At 36.9% G+C, this 16,641-nt stretch overlaps 1 protein-coding gene across 17 annotated transcripts in view; it reads left to right on the forward strand.

Moving 5' to 3' along the window:
* LOC123524031 (5'-AMP-activated protein kinase catalytic subunit alpha-2-like) overlaps positions 1–8,353 on the forward strand; it is a 79,784-nt gene extending 71,431 nt beyond the window's left edge. For all 17 annotated transcript variants that reach the window (XM_053539302.1, XM_053539306.1, XM_053539303.1 and 14 more), the window contains one exon: positions 7,508–8,353. In XM_053539302.1, coding sequence (XP_053395277.1) covers positions 7,508–7,602 — 95 coding nt within the window. In that variant the 3' untranslated portion in view covers positions 7,603–8,353. The remainder of the gene's footprint in view (positions 1–7,507) is intronic.
* The last annotated feature ends 8,288 nt before the right edge of the window (positions 8,354–16,641 follow it).

Genomic DNA, 16,641 nt, shown 5'->3' on the forward strand with positions numbered 1-16,641 from the left:
GTTAACACCGGAAACCCCGTCCCATTTCATTTTAGCTTATACACTCAAGCACATACTGTCCCGATGTCATTCATAATATTACACAAGCAAACACCCTTGCCACATGTCTTGGTACATATTAAACATGGGATAAACACAACCAGACCTCATTCATCATAATATTAAAAACACTGGACACCACGAGTCCAATTGGTCATTATAAGTTTACAACACAGTCAAAACCTGACCCATGGTCAATCGTACATTATAACAGTCATAGCAAAAACACACCAGTCCTCTCTGATCATTCATAAAATTGTACACATTATGAAAGATCAAGACGCAGTGTCACAGTGAGTCATGTCATAATATTTAAAACACAACATTACCCTCTAGACTATTTTCACCATGTCTAGTTCATTACATGATACCACAAGCAAACACTGCACTCGTCCATACTCATCATAGTTAACACATGCTAACAGACCTCTGTCCCATGTCTTCATACATATTAAACCAGGAAACCACCCAGTCCCCATTTCATTTTATACATATTAACACACAGCAAACACACCCAGTCCCCATGTCATTCATACATATTAACACACAGCAACACACCCAGTCCCCATGTCATGCATACATATTAACACACAGCAAACACACCCAGTCCCCATGTCATTCATACATATTGGCTCACGGGAAACACACCCAGTCCCCATGTCATTCATACATGATATTAACACACTGCTAACACACCCTGTCCCCATGTCATTCGTACATCTTAACACACAGGAAACACACCCAGTCCCCATTTCATTTATACATATTAACACACAGCAAACACACCCAGTCCCCATGTCATTCATACATATTAACACACAGCAAACACACCTTGCCCACATGTCATTCGTACATATTAACACAGGGAAAACACAACCAGACCTCATTTCATTCATATATATTAACACAGAGCAAACACACCCAGGTCCCATGTCATTCATACATATTAACACAGGAAACACACCTAGTCCACATGTTATTCATACACATACTCAGCGTCACTGAAAAGTTACCACCTAATATATACCTCTTTACTATTTTATACAATATCGACGTCATTTTTTCATGGCCTGTGCACGCTCTATTACCCATAGACCCTGTCCGATCATGTCTTCTAACCCATTTCATGACTGTCAGGTGAGAACAGCACATACGACGTGCAATTTCGCGACATGAAAGTTCGGCGTCAACCATGCCAATAGCCTGATGGGGTTGATCGTGCCTTAAACGTGGCAATCTTAGCAAGGATATTCTAGGTTTTTTAACGTATTCCTTTTAGTCTGTCGACTAACTTTCAAGTGCAATGAATGATTTGCGATAGAAAATTCATACATGTCGACATTGCTGGAAAAAGTCATTTTGCACGTGCAGCCCGTGCCTCAAATGGAGTTAATCGAATTTGACAAATCTTTACATCAGTGACGTCACAGCTGTGATAAAGATGTAGTCATGTTATGCATTTAACACAGTTCAACACATGTCACAAAGTGACAAGGTGAGCTTTTGTGATTGCACAGCGTCCGTCGTCCGTCCGTCCATAAACTTTTGCTTGTGACCACTCTAGAGGCCATACTTTTCAATGAATCTTCATGAAAGTAAGTCAGAATGTTCACCTTGATGATATCTAGGTCAGGTTTGAAACTGGGTCACGTGCTGTCAAAAACTAGGTCAGTAGGTCAAATAATAAAAAAAACTTGTGACCTCTCTAGAGGCCATATTTTTCATGGGATCTGTATGAAAGTTGGTCTAAATGTTTATCTTGATGATATCTAGGTCAAATACGAAACTGGGTCAACTGCATTCAAAAACTAGGTCAGTAGGTCTAAAAATAGAAAAACCTTGTGACCTCTCTAGAGGCCATACTTTTGAATGGATCTTCATGAAAATTGGTCAGACTATTCACCTTGATGATATCTAGATCAAGATCGAAGCTGGGTCACGTGCCGTCAAAAACTAGGTCAGTAGGTCAAATAATAAAAAAACATTGTGACCTCTCTAGAGGCCATATTTTTCATGGGATCTGTATGAATATTGGTCTGAATGTTCATCTCGATGATATCCAGGTCAAGTTCGAAACTGGGTCAACTGCGATCAAAAACTAGGTCAGTAGGTCTAAAAATAGAAAAATCTTTTGACCTTTCTAGAGTCCATATTTTTCACAAGATCTTCATGAAAATTCGTCTGAATGTTCACCTTGATGATATCTAGTTAAATTTTGAAACTGGGTCATGTGCGATCAAAAACTAGGTCAGTAGGTATAAAAATAGAAAAACTTTGTGACCTCTTTAGAGGCCATATTTTTCATGAGATCTTCATGAAAATTGGTGAGAATGTTCACCTTGATGATATCTAGGTCAAATTCAGAACTGGGTCACGTGCCTTCAAAAACTAGGTCATTAGGTCAAATAATAGAAAACCCTTGTGACCTCTGTAGAGGCCTTATTTTTCAACGGATCTTCATGAAAATTGGTCAGAATTTTTATCTTGATGATATCTAGGTCAGGTTCAAAACTGGGTCACATGAGCTCAAAAACTAGGTCACTATGTCAAATAATAGAAAAAACGACATCATACTCAGTTCAAAACTGGGTCACGTGGGGACAGGTGAGCGAGTCAGGACCATCATGGTCCTCTTGTTAAAATATAAGGGCCATTAGGGTGGTAACTTTTTAGTGACGCTGAGTATATTAACACAGAGCAAACACACCCAGTCCACATGTCATTCATACATATTAACACAGATCAAACACACCCAGTCCCCATGTCATTCATACATATTAACACACAGCAAACATGCCCAGTCCCTATGTAATTCATACATATTAACACACAGCAAACACACCCAGTCCACATGTCATTCATACATATTAACACACAGCAAACACTCCCTTTCCCATGCCATTCATATATATTAACACACAGTATCCTGTCACTACCAATGCACACACCCACACAAAGACACACACACACACACATACTCACACCTTGCTTTACCTCCACCCCAGCACACACCTCCCACCATAAAAAAGTCTTTAAAATTTGCTTTTTTTTTAGCTCACCTGAGCAATGGGTCTGTCAACATTTAGCTTGTGTATGTGATAGAGGCTGTATTTTTTAGTTGATCTTCATGAAATTGAGTCAGAATGATTGACTTGATGAAATCTAGGCCGAGTTCGAATATGGGTCATATGGGGTCAAAAAGTAGGTCACTAGGTCAAATCAAAGAAAAACCTTGTGTGTGCGATAGAGGCTGTATTTTTCAATTGATCTTCATGAAATTCAGTCAGAATGATTGCCTTGATGAAATCTAGGCCGAGTTTGAATATGGGTCATCTGGGGTCAAAAAGTAGGTCACTAGGTCAAATCAAAGAAAAACCTTTTGTATACAATAGAGGCTGTATTTGTCAATTGATCTTCATGAAATTTGGTCAGAAGGATTGCCTTGATGAAATCTAGGTCAAGTTTGAATATGGGTCATCTGGGGTCAAAAACTAGGTCACTAGGTCAAACCAAAGAAAAACATTGTGTATGCGATAGAAGCTGTATTTTTCAATTGATCTTCATGAAGTTTGGTCAGAATGATTGCCTTGATGAAATCTAGGTTGAGTTCGAATATGGGTCATCGGGGGTTAAAAAAGAAGGTCACTAAGTCAAATCTATGTAAAACCTTGTGTATGCGATAGAGGCTGCATTTTTCAATTGATCTTCATGAAATTTGGTCAGAATGATTGCCTTGATGAAATCTAGGTCAGTTTTGAATATGGGTCATCTGGGTTCAAAAACTAGTTCTCTAGGTCATATCAAAGAAAATACTTGTTTGAGTTTAAAGAGACCACATTTTTGGACCAATCCTAATGAAAATTGGCCAGAATGTTTGTTTCCATGAAATCGCTAGGTCAAACTTTTTTGCACTGTTATGGTTTGTTTCTCAGGAGAGCGACCTAGGGCCATCTTAGCCCTCTTGTCTTTAAATTTTGCTTCTGTTCTCCTCTGATATAACTCTTTGGGCATATTTTGCCCCTCTTGGTGGAGCTGTTGCCATGTCAGTTGTAGAGTTACACTGCAAATGATCCCTTTCCTCTTGTCATGTCAACTGTTGTGTTACACTGCAAATGATCCCTTTCATCTTGCAATTTCAACTGTGATGCCTCGTTGCAAAAGTAGCCTTTCATCTTGCCATTTCAGCCATGGTGTCACATTGCAAATGATCCTTTTCATCTTGCCATTTCAACTGTGATGTCTCGTTGCAAATGTACCCTTTCATCTTGCCATTTCAGCCATGGTGTCACATTGCAAATGATCCTTTTCATCTTGCCATTTCAACTGTGATGTCTCGTTGCAAATGTTCCCTTTCATCTTTCCATTTCAGCCATGATGTCACATTGCAAATGATCCTTTTCATCTTGCCATTTCAACTGTGATGTCTCGTTGCAAATGTACCCTTTCATCTTGCCATTTCAGCCATGGTGTCACATTGCAAATGATCCTTTTTATCTTGCCATTTCAACTGTGATGTCTCGTTGCAAATGTTCCCTTTCATCTTTCCATTTCAGCCATGATGTCACATTGCAAATGATCCTTTTCATCTTGCCATTTCAACTGTGATGTCTCATTGCAAATGTTCCCTTTCATCTTTCCATTTCAGCCATGATGTCACATTGCAAATGATCCTTTTCATCTTGCCATTTCAACTGTGATGTCTCGTTGCAAATGTACCCTTTCATCTTGCCATTTCAGCCATGGTGTCACATTGCAAATGATCCTTTTCATCTTGCCATTTCAACTGTGATGTCTCGTTGCAAATGTTCCCTTTCATCTTTCCATTTCAGCCATGATGTCACATTGCAAATGATCCTTTTCATCTTGCCATTTCAACTGTGATGTCACACTGCAAATGTACCCTTTCACCTTGCCATGTCAACTGTTGTGTCACACTGCAAAATTAATGTTCCTTCATCTTGCTATGTCAACTGTAGTGTCACACTGCAAATACACCCTTCCATTTGGTCATGTTAATAGTGGTGTCACACAACAATGTTTGCCTGTCATCTAATCATGTCACTTGTGATGTGACAGCACATTAGTTTTTGTCTGTTGTGTTGCCATTGTCAACTGTGATGTCACACTGCAAATGTTCTCTTTCATTTTGTTATGTCAAGTTGTCAATAATTATTGTGGTGTCACACAACAACCTTTGCCTGTCAACTGATCATATTTACTGTGGTGTCATCATGCATCTTGTCCAATCTGGTACTATACAACAGTCTATATTGCCATTGTCAACTGTAGTGTCCCATTGCAAATGTTGCTTTTCATGTTAAATGTCACCTTTCATCTTGTAATGCTCATTGAATCCAGGACATATCAACAGTTACTGTGGTTCCATACAACAGTCTTAACTCTTTTCCTGTCATTATTGCCATTGTCAACTGTGATGTCACACTACAGTGTTTCCTTTTACAAATACATTCAAAAGTAATGTTTGTAATTTTGAGTCTTAAGGTTAGAAAGGACTTTCTGGTTAATTTTTGCAGAAGTTTATTTCCCACACTAGAATATAAAGAGGATATAAATTTTGTTTGTTACAGTGTAAGATCGAAATATATTATTTTAAGGAGTGAAAATGTAAATTACGGTATGGTGTTCACGGGTGAAATATATTCAGTGGTACATGTAAAACAAACAAATTTTCTTTTATTTGATGATATTCAAGAATTTTAACCAAATCATACTCATTTTACGTACACAACCTTGCATACATTGTGTCACAATATGTATGTTGAAATATTGCCAAATAGTTCTATGAAGTTTTCAGATTTCTTTTACATTTTATCACAGTGGAGTGAATATTTTTATTTTTTTGTAGGTATTTTAAGTACATTCTGTTTGTTTATTGAAGTGAATTTTGCAAAGGATTTCTGATTATTCATAATTCTGCCATATTCTTTCACATTCGAGTGTAGTTCTATGAAAATATCAATTTTATTTCACTTCACTGATATACATGTATTCCAGTAAATTTTCACACAAAAGCATGAAGTTAATTATTTTTCTTAATGTTTATTTTTTAGAATATATGATATATTTGTGGATGTTTGGTGTTCAAGTAAAGATGAAAATGAGAAAACAACAACAACAACATTGTTCTCTGAGATACATGTAGTCAATTTCATATGAAAATTCACATACCTGTTGCATTTTTCACTAGATATTAACTGTAGTGCTAATTACCCACTTATTTCTATGACTAAAGATGGCATACAACATGTATATATCTTGTTTGTTTTGACATTTTTATTTTTGTTTGAACATGACTTTAATTGTTAGCATGTTTAAAATAATTATTAATTCTTTTCAGTCAGATACTTTTTATTTCTTACTTAATTCTTAAAATTTTTGAAAGCATTTTCTTGATTATTCCTGTCTGTATTTTACTGCATGTATGTAAATATGTTTGCTATTTTTAGGAATGTGTAAAGAAGTGCAACCTGGACTGTGTTGAATAATTTACATAATTCAATTCAGAATTCAACATGCTTGTTTAAAATACCAGTCTGCTTACAAATTTTAGCACTTTTTCAAAGTTTCAACACAACTGATTTAGAGTAAACTAAAGTGAACACATTTTGTAGTCTGTGTCCAAATACAAAAGAATACAGGTCCAGGTTAGAGATGTTGTATCAAGAGATGATTTTATGTCAAAAATTTAAGAGTATCATTATACCCCCACAAATGAATTATGGGGGCTATACAGGAGTGAGCTTGTCTGTTGGTCTATTGGTCTCCCAGTCCGTTTGTTTTCATGGTTTCTGGAAAATAACTCATGAAAGGCTTGACAGATTTAAATAATTTTTGGTACACAGGTGTACCGTAACATCGTAAAATACAAGTCAAGTTCAACTTGGGCTACAAACCATCAGTTTTTATGCCCCCCGAAGGGATGCATATTAGTTTTCAACTGTCCGTCCGTTAGTTCGTTCGTCACAACGTTAACTTTTTGCATGAAGGCACTTTACTTGCGAACCACTGCACCCAGGACCTTCAAACTTCACATGCTGATAGTACTTATTGAGTACACGACCCCTACTGCCTTTGGGGTCACCAGGTCAAAGGTCAAGGTCACCAGGTCAAAGGTCAAGGTGCTGCATGGGCATTTGTGACCATTAGTGACAGCTCTTGTTTTACTTAAATTCCACCTTCTTGTGGCCATTTCTTTCTTACAGTTGCTATACGTCTGTGACAAGGCCATATTGTGGGGTATTATTCGTCACTCCTGTGAGAGTTCTAGTCTTTTATTTACCATTATATTGACATTTTATACAATGGCTTCATGTAATCACCATTTTTGTTGTAGATTCAATTTTATTTTAACAGTTTATGATTTAGGTAATTCAAGAGTACTTTGGTAGGAGTATTGAGTATGAACTTATTGTCAAGATAGTAAATTGTCTTTATGTTTTGATTTCAGATGAGAAAATGGATGTAGATGAGAACCCAAAGAGTCACCACACGCTTGAGTTCTTTGAGATGTGCGCACAGCTAATTACTACGCTGGCACGATAAAAGACAAGGAGAAACATCCATGCAGTCGCAAGCTTATGACAGTTTTTTTAAAACTGAATTTTGAAGACTTCTGTGGGATAGATGCTTTAAATATACCCCAGGACTTTTTGAGCATTTCAGAGATTTTGTTAATAGACTAAAAACCACAATATGTGAATCACTAGCTGAGAGACAATAGTAGTTCTTATTGTAACTGAAAACAGCCAGAGTGCTGTGTCTACTTGCAGGTCTGCCTTTAAAAATCGTTTGAATTTTATACATACATTATATAGGAATTTGATAATCACTAAGTTTAGTCAAGAATCAAATTTCAGATCAAACTTGTAAATCATTTATATTTTGGATTATTTAGCATTTTATGTTAGTCATGTGACAAATTTTTAAAAATAATCCTAAAAAAGACTTTCTTCTGATTGAACACTTCCAATGTTTACTGGAAGTATCATATTTTTATTCCATCCTTCAAGGAAAGAGGATATATCAAATTGTTTTGCTCATTGAAGGCTGGTCTGTAGACAATTTGGTTTCCAATCAATAATTAGACAGTGCTTTGTCTCATAATGCTAAAACTTCATGAGATGATTGCCTGTGGTCAGTAGATGACCCCTGTTGTTTTGGGGGTCAGTAGGTCAAAGGTTAAGGTCAAAGTGATGTCAGGACTGAAAATGGATCAGGCTGTCATGATAGATGGCATATGTATTTTACAAACAGCTCTTATTTCATTTATGCTTTGCTTTCTGAATGGCACATAGTATTACATAAAAAAAATTAAGGCCAGGAAATTATGGTTTGTTTATAGATCATCCAATGAAAGATAATACAAAAGTTTGAAATATACAATGTTTTTGCATTTTGTACAAATAATTAGAAAAAAATGTCCTGAAGAAGATGCTCTTCTGTTAGATTTCAAAGGTGTCTCTTCATACAGATGTGAATTGTATGTATATGACAGCCATCTACAGAATGTAACTGTAAGATTCAACAGAGAGTAGTGCTATTAACTCATTTTTAACACCTAATCTTGGACAAAGTAACTATTATTTATTCCTTAATCAAATGGCCTAATATCTTTTCTATCTTTAAACTTGAAGTAATGTTTACATTAACTGTCAGAAAAAATTCATATAAACAACATTGATGCAGTAATATTAAGGCAACCTTTTTCTCGAGATTGCATTAATGACCTGACATCATTCACAAAAACATACACAACATGGTGTTGTTGTTTTTTCCAGATTTTATCACAAAATCAGCAGTGTGATTTCAAAAGAACATTCAGTTGTAGTGAAAATTTTTTTTTTCTGATCAAAATTGAAGTAATAGTATACTGTGAATTTTTATTATGTCTCCCCCAGGAGACATATTGTTTTTGCCCTGTCCGTCCGTCTGTCCGTCTGTCCTTCCGTCCGTCCGTCCGTACGTCACACTTCATTTCCGAGCAATAACTGGAGAACCATTTGACCTAGAACCTTCAAACTTCATAGGGTTGTAGGGCTGCTGGAGTAGACGACCCCTATTGTTTTTGGGGTCACTCCGTCAAAGGTCAAGGTCACAGGGGCCTGAACATTGAAAACCATTTCCGATCAATAACTAGAGAACCACTTGACCCAGATGTTGAAACTTCATAGGATGATTGGCCATGAAGAGTAGACGACCCTATTGTTTTTGGGTCACTCCGTCAAAGGTCAAGGTCACAGGGGCCTGAACATTGAAAACCATTCGATCAATAACTAGAGAACCACTTGACCCAGAATGTTGAAACTTCATAGGATGATTGGCCATGAAGAGTAGATGACCCCTATTGATTTTGGGGTCACTCCGCCAAACGTCAAGGTCACAGGGGCCTGAACATTGAAAACCATTTCTGATCAATAACTAGAGAACCACTTGACCCAGAATGTTGAAACTTCGTAGGATGATTGGCCATGAAGAGTAGATGACCCCAATTGATTTTGGGGTCACTCCGTCAAAGGTCAAGGTCACAGGGGCCTGAACATTGAAAACCATTTTCGATCACTAACTAGAGAACCACTTGACCCAGAATGTTGAAACTTCATAGGATGATTGGTCATGAAGAGTAGATGACCCCTATCGATTTTGGGGTCACTCCATTAAAGGTCAAGGTCACAGGGTCCTGAACATTGAAAACCATTTCCGATCAGTAACTTGAGAACCACTTGACCCAGAATGTTGAAACTTACTAGGATGATTGGTCATGCAGAGTAGATGACCCCTAACGATTTTAGGGTCACTCTGTTAAAGGTCAAGGCCACAGGGTCCTGAAGATGGAAAACCATTTCCAATCAATAACTTCAGAACCTCTCGACCCAGAATGTTGAAACTTCATAGGATGATTGTTCATGCAGAGTAAATGACCCCAATTGTTTTTGGGGTCACTCCGTTAAAGGTCAAGGTCACAGAGGACTGAACATTGATAACCAGTTCCGATCAATAACTTGAGAACCACTTGACCCAGAATGTTGAAACTTCATAGGATGATTGAACATGCAGAGTAGATGACCCCTATTGATTTTGGGGTCAGTCTATTAAAGGTCAAGGTCACAGTGGCCTGTTCATGTAAAATTATTTTTTGGAAATAACTTGAGAACCACTTGACCTACAATGTTGAAACTTAATAGGATGATTGGACATGCAGAGTAGATGACCCCTATTTATTTTGAGGTCACTTGATCAAAGGTCAAGGTCACAGGAGCCTGAACAGTGACTTGAGAACCACTAGGCCAAGAGTGTTGAAATTTAGCGGGATGACTGGACATGCCAAGTACATGATCCCTATTGCAGCCAACCATCAGTGTCTCTTTGACTTTCGCTCCTGACCCCTATTTACTTCTTGCCTATAGGACTTTGCATTGGGGGAGACATGCGCTTTTTTACAAAAGCATTTTCTAGTTCGATTTAATTCTGTTATAAATTAAAACAAGGAACTATATTTTTTAATGTGAAGGCAAGATGATTTAATGCATGCACGTTTTTTCTATTTATATGTTATGAAGAGCGATATACCCTTACATTAATGAACTGATTTTCTGATACTCTTGTGGGGGGAGGGGGGTAAGCTTATCTTTATAGAAAGCTACCATAAAGTTTAAATGTACGGATGAAATGTTACTTTTTTTTCGCTTTCAGAAAGATATAAACCAACTGGAACTTTTCGCAAATTGTCAAATAATTTTTAGCGCAAATTGTTGAATTAAATAAGTCCCATTGTGGGTTAAACCCAGAAAAAATAACGCTTTAATCCTTAAATATCTACAAATGCACAAAAAAGTAGATCTTTAAATATTATTAACCCGTTTTTGCGATTCCAGAGTCTCTGCAAGAATTTTGAGGGAACAGAGTACTTGCATATGTTGATCAAATATTTTATAGAAAATTACCCTTTATGCGGAAATAAAATGAATTTATTCCATTTATATGTCCCTCTTCAGAAAAGAATAGATTTAAACCAGTGAAGATTTCTGTTTATAAGCTGATACATTTCAGTTGTTTACTTTGAGACACAAGAACCGTTTTGGGGCTACTTTTGTATGAATACAAACTGTCTTACATGTTGCTAAGAAAATAAGTTAACCTAAATATGATGCTAATTTTAATTGTTAAATATGTAATAATCACATGTATAGATGAGTAGAAAGGTTTTCTTTATGGTTTTACAGTTTTTAGCTCATCTGATTTTTTGAAAAAAAATGATGAGTTATTGTCATCACTTGAGCGGTTGTCGGCGTCGGCGTCAGCGTCGGTGTCGGCGTCGGCGTCTGCGTCGGCGTTGCCTGGTTAAGTTTTATGTTTAGGTCAGCTTTTCTCCTAAACTATCAAAGCTATTGCTTTGAAACTTGGAATACTTGTTCACCATCATAAGCTGACCCTGTATAGCAAGAAACATAACTCCATCTTGCTTTTTGCAAGATTTATGGCCCCTTTTGTACTTAGAAAATATCAGATTTCTTGGTTAAGTTTTATGTTTAGGTCAACTTTTCTCCTAAACTATCAAAGCTATTGCTTTGAAACTTGGAATACTTGTTCACCATCATAAGCAGACCCTGTACGTCAAGAATCATAACTCCATCTTGCTTTTTGCAAGATTATTGCCCCTTTTGGACTTAGAAAATCAGTTTTCTTGGTTAAGTTTTATGTTTAGGTCAGCTTTTATCCTAAACTATCAAAGCTATTGCTTTAAAACTTGCAACACTTGTTTACCATCATAAGTTGACCCTGTATAGCAAGAAACATAACTCCGTCCTGCTTTTTGCAAGATTTATGGCCCCTTTTTGACTTAGAAAATAACAGATTTCTTGGTTAAGTTTTATGTTTAGGTCAACTTTTTCTCTTAAACTATCAAAGCTATTGCTTTGAAACTTGCAACACTTGTTCACCATCATAAGCTGACCCTGTACAGCAAGAACATAACTCCATCCTGCTTTTTGCAATAATTATTGCCCCTTTTGGACTTAGAAAATCATTTTCTTGGTTGAGTATTATGTTTAAGTCAACTTTTCTCATAAACTATTAAAGCTATTGCTTTAAAACTTGCAACAGTTTTTCACCATCATAAGTGGACACTGTACATCAAGAAACATAACTCTATCCTGCTTTTTGCAAGAATGATGGCCCTTTTTAGACTTAGAAAATCATGGGTAGGACAATATTTCTATTACACAAAAAAAATCAGATGAGCGTCAGCACCCGCAAGGCAGTGCTCTTGTTTTTCTAACTTTGTACAATTTTGTACAATTTCTTTTTATTGCGTTTTGAAACCAGTGTGGTTGCCAATTTTGTCAAGAAACAACATCATAACAAAAATTAGAAACCATTCTAAGTGTTTCTAATTACATTTGTATGTATACTAGAATCATTGTGTTGGTGAAATTGGATTGTGTAAATTAAAAACAAATTGGTGTGTAAATACTGTAAATAAAATATTAAACTGTTTTAAAAGTGATATTGAAGTATTGTTATGTGTGTGTTGACTGTGTAATAGAACACATAAATAAAAAGTTAACAATAGGTATTCTAGTTTGCTTTTCTCTATGACAATTTATGGTAAAATGTCAAATTAATTTGCCAGGCTTTCTGCTGAAAGTCTGTATGTAAGGGACATTAATCCTGTCACATAATTGAAAACATAGTTTATGATATTCATAGACGTTGTACATTTCATACCAGACATTTTGTAGTATCATTTATCCAGTGTGATAGTACAAGAATTGTATATCAGTGTAAGCATCATATATATTAGTACATGTATTGTTTATATCTGTACAAGAATGTTTTTTATATGCCCATCTGAAAGACTGGACGTATTCTGGGAACGCCCTTGGCGGGTGGGCGGGTGGCGTCAACAAACTTTGTCCAGAGCATTTCTTCTTCATGCATGTAGGGATTTTGATGTAACTTGGCGCATATGTTCACCATCATGAGATGGAGTGTCATGAGCAAGAACCAGGTCTAAGGTCAAGGTCACACATAGAGGTCAATGGTCAAATTCACAGAGGCCAAAGGACAGATACAAGAATGACTTTGTTCGCAGCATTCTTCTTCATGCATGGAGGGATTTTGATGTAACTTGGCACAAATGTTCACCACCATGAGACGGAGTGTCATGTGCGAGAACCAGGACCCTAGGTCTAAGGTCAAGGTCACACTTAAGAGGTCAACAAGGTCACGACGGGCGTATTTTGTGACTATGGCACCCTTGTTTGTTTTGTTTTGTTTTGTTTAACGTTGCAACGACACAGATTAGGTCATATGGCGACTTTCCAGCTTTTATTATGGTGGCAGAAGACCCCCAGGTGCTCCTCTATGCATTATTTCATCACGGGTTGGCATCTGGGCAGAACCATCGACTTTCCATAAACCAGCTGGATGGCTTCCTCACTTGAAGAATTCAACGCCCCGAATGAGGCTCGAACCCACATCGGTGAGGGGCAAGTGCTTTGAAGTTGTCGACCTTAATCAGTCGGGCCACGGAGCCCACCTCAAGACTTGTATAAATTGGTACAAACACACTGCCTTATCCTTGCATGATCGTAAGAGGCGACTAATAGGGTCTTAACACTTGGTTTTGCTGTAACTCTGATTCCAGCAGGTATGCAAATTTTGATTCCATACCTCATGTTTTTATTTCGATGTAAATGAGATGTGAAACCAAAATTTGTAGTCCTGTTTGGCGCCATATAACCTATACTGTGTTGGAGCACCGTAAAACCCAAATAAATAAACAACGCATATCGGTACATGTATGGTATATATTGGTACAAGAATTGTATATCTGTGCAAGTGTCGTATATTTCGGTACATGTTACGTTTATATTGGTACAAGACTTGTACATAAGCTAGCATTTAAAAAAAAAATGAAAAAAAAAAAAACAACTGGAAAATTAGATTGTAAATTATTAATTAGCATCAAACATACGGTACAGCTTTAAGGACGGTTTGCCAATGAATATTTTTCATTGGGAAACAAAATTTAGAATAGTTTCAAGGTTATGTCTTGGTGCTTACGGCAACAGCTCAGAGTGCAGAATGAGAAATGCGTTATTCAGCTTTGTCGCCCACGCACGGATGTACGTAAGTATATCTTCATCTGTATCTTTTAAAAGTTTGTCCTTGATTTTATCTTTTTATGGTATTATCATATATTTTTATTTCGGCATAGATAGTTAAAACCAATGTAGTGCAGACTGAGAGGCTAGGTATAGATAGTTAAAACCAACCTACTTAGAACGTTACTCGTGAAACACCTTAGTGACGTTCTAACTTTATGCTAGCTAGGTTTTGTGAAAAGGCCGTAGGTAGCCAACTTGAAGCTGGCAAAGTCCGTGCGACATGCTGGTGCAAGCGCCATTAGCCTTGGTGAATTTCTGTAGAGATGTAGTAGATTCCAGGACATCGTTCAGACATGTTTCCGCAAGCGCAAGGGCGATCAGGCAATATTTGACAACATAAATGTATTCACAAGCAGCACATTTATTAACAAAACGCGATAACTGTGGCCTTTATTTACTAATACTGGATCAACCCGTAACAGTTAAATAGGGAACCAGGTGTACACATTCTATGACAAATATCATAAATTTGCAAAACCTATACAAGTAGCGGCGTGGTCTAGTGGTTAACATGTATGATTTGTAAGCTTACGGTGCTGGTTCGAATACAGGACGAGCTACTTTTTTTAGCTCACCTGAGCATGAAGTGCTCAAAGGTGAGCTTTTGTGATCGCCCTGTGTCCGTCGTCGTCAGTCAGTCTTTAGTCGTCCGTCGTCAACAATTTGACTGTTTACCCTCTAGAGGTCACAATTTTGGCCCAAACTTAATGAAACTTGATCAGAATGTTACCCTCAATAAAATCTTGGATAAATTCGATATTGGGTCATCTGGGATCAAAAACTAGGTCACCAGGTCAAATCAAAGGAAAAGCTTGTTAACACTCTAGAGGTCACAATTTGGGCCCAAACTTAATGAAACTTGGTCAGAATGTTACCCTCAATAAAATCTTGGACGAGTTCGATATTGGGTCATCTGGGGTTAAAAACTAGGTCACTAGGTCAAATCAAAGGAAAAGCTTGTTAACACTCTAGAGGTCACAATTTGGGCTCAATCTTAATGAAACTTGGTCAGAATTTTACCCTCAATAAAATTTTGGATGAGTTTGATATTGGGTCAACTGGGGTCAAAAACTAGGTTACCAGGTCAGTCAAAGGAAAAGCTTGTTAACACTGTAGAGGCCAGATTAATGATTATATCTTCATGAAACTTAGTCAGAATGTTAATCTTGATGATCTATAGGTCAAGTTCAAATCTGGGTCAGGTGGGGTCAAAAACTAGGTCACTAGGTCAAATCAAATGAAAAGCTTGTTAACACTCTAGAGGCCACATTTATGACTGTATCTTCATGAAACTTGGTCAGAATGTTAATCTTGATGATCTTTAGGTCAAATTCGAATCCAGTTTGGGTCATGTAGGTCAAAAACTAGGTCACCAGGTCAATTCAAAGGAAAAGCTAGTTTACACTGTAGAGGCCACATTTATGACCATATCTTAATGAAACTTGGTCTGTATGTTAATCTTGATTATCTATAGGTCAAATTCAAATCTGGGTCAGGTGGGGTCAAAAACTAGGTCAAATCAAAGGAAAAGCTTGTTAACACTCTAGAGGCCACATTTATGACTGTATCTACATGAAACTTAGTCAAAATGTTAATCTTGATGACCTTTAGATCAAGTTCAAATCTGGGTCATGTAGGGTCAAAAACTAGGTCACCGGGTGAAATCAAAGAAAAAGCTATTTAACACTTTAGAGACCACATTTATGACCATATCTTAATAAAACTTGGTTAGAATGTTAATCTTGATGATCTTTAGGTCAATAGGTCAGGTGAGTGATACAGGGCCTTCGTGGCCCTCTTGTTTATTTTTCCAGCATGTTTTACCTGGAGAAGGAATACAGGTAAAACTATTTGTATCATGATTTTCTGGTGCACTTATTCTGAGTACCTATTGTCATTTTTCACAGAACCTCATATTAGAATAGACGTTGAATCTATTAACATTGTAAAATGAATAAAGAAAACTCTTACAAGGAGAATGAAACCAATGTCGCGATCGTTAAAAACATTACGAATAAGTAAAAATAATAATAATAATAATAATAAAAAAAAAAAGAAGGGCGCGAACCTACACCATACATAAAAAGAATATAAATCCAACACACGGTCCACTAGACTACAAAACGCGTGGTATTTAGAGTTAAAAATACTACAATATACAAATTTAACACCACTTATCGGATAATACACCTACTTTACCTGTTTTTGGATTTTACCAAGTACCGATAAAATAAAATTATCGCGATCCATTAGTAATTACATATGGCATGTCAAATTTTCTTATGCTACATACCCAATCCATTGTAGTGTATGGGTGGCGGTTACCGCCAAAATTAGTAAATATACAATCCATTCATAAACAAGTCAGTCAGTGCAATACATTTCAATGTCGTCTAGTTCAAAACTCCATCCC

This window comes from Mercenaria mercenaria, chromosome 3 (assembly GCF_021730395.1).
Source record: "Mercenaria mercenaria strain notata chromosome 3, MADL_Memer_1, whole genome shotgun sequence".
Lineage (NCBI taxonomy): Eukaryota > Metazoa > Mollusca > Bivalvia > Venerida > Veneridae > Mercenaria > Mercenaria mercenaria.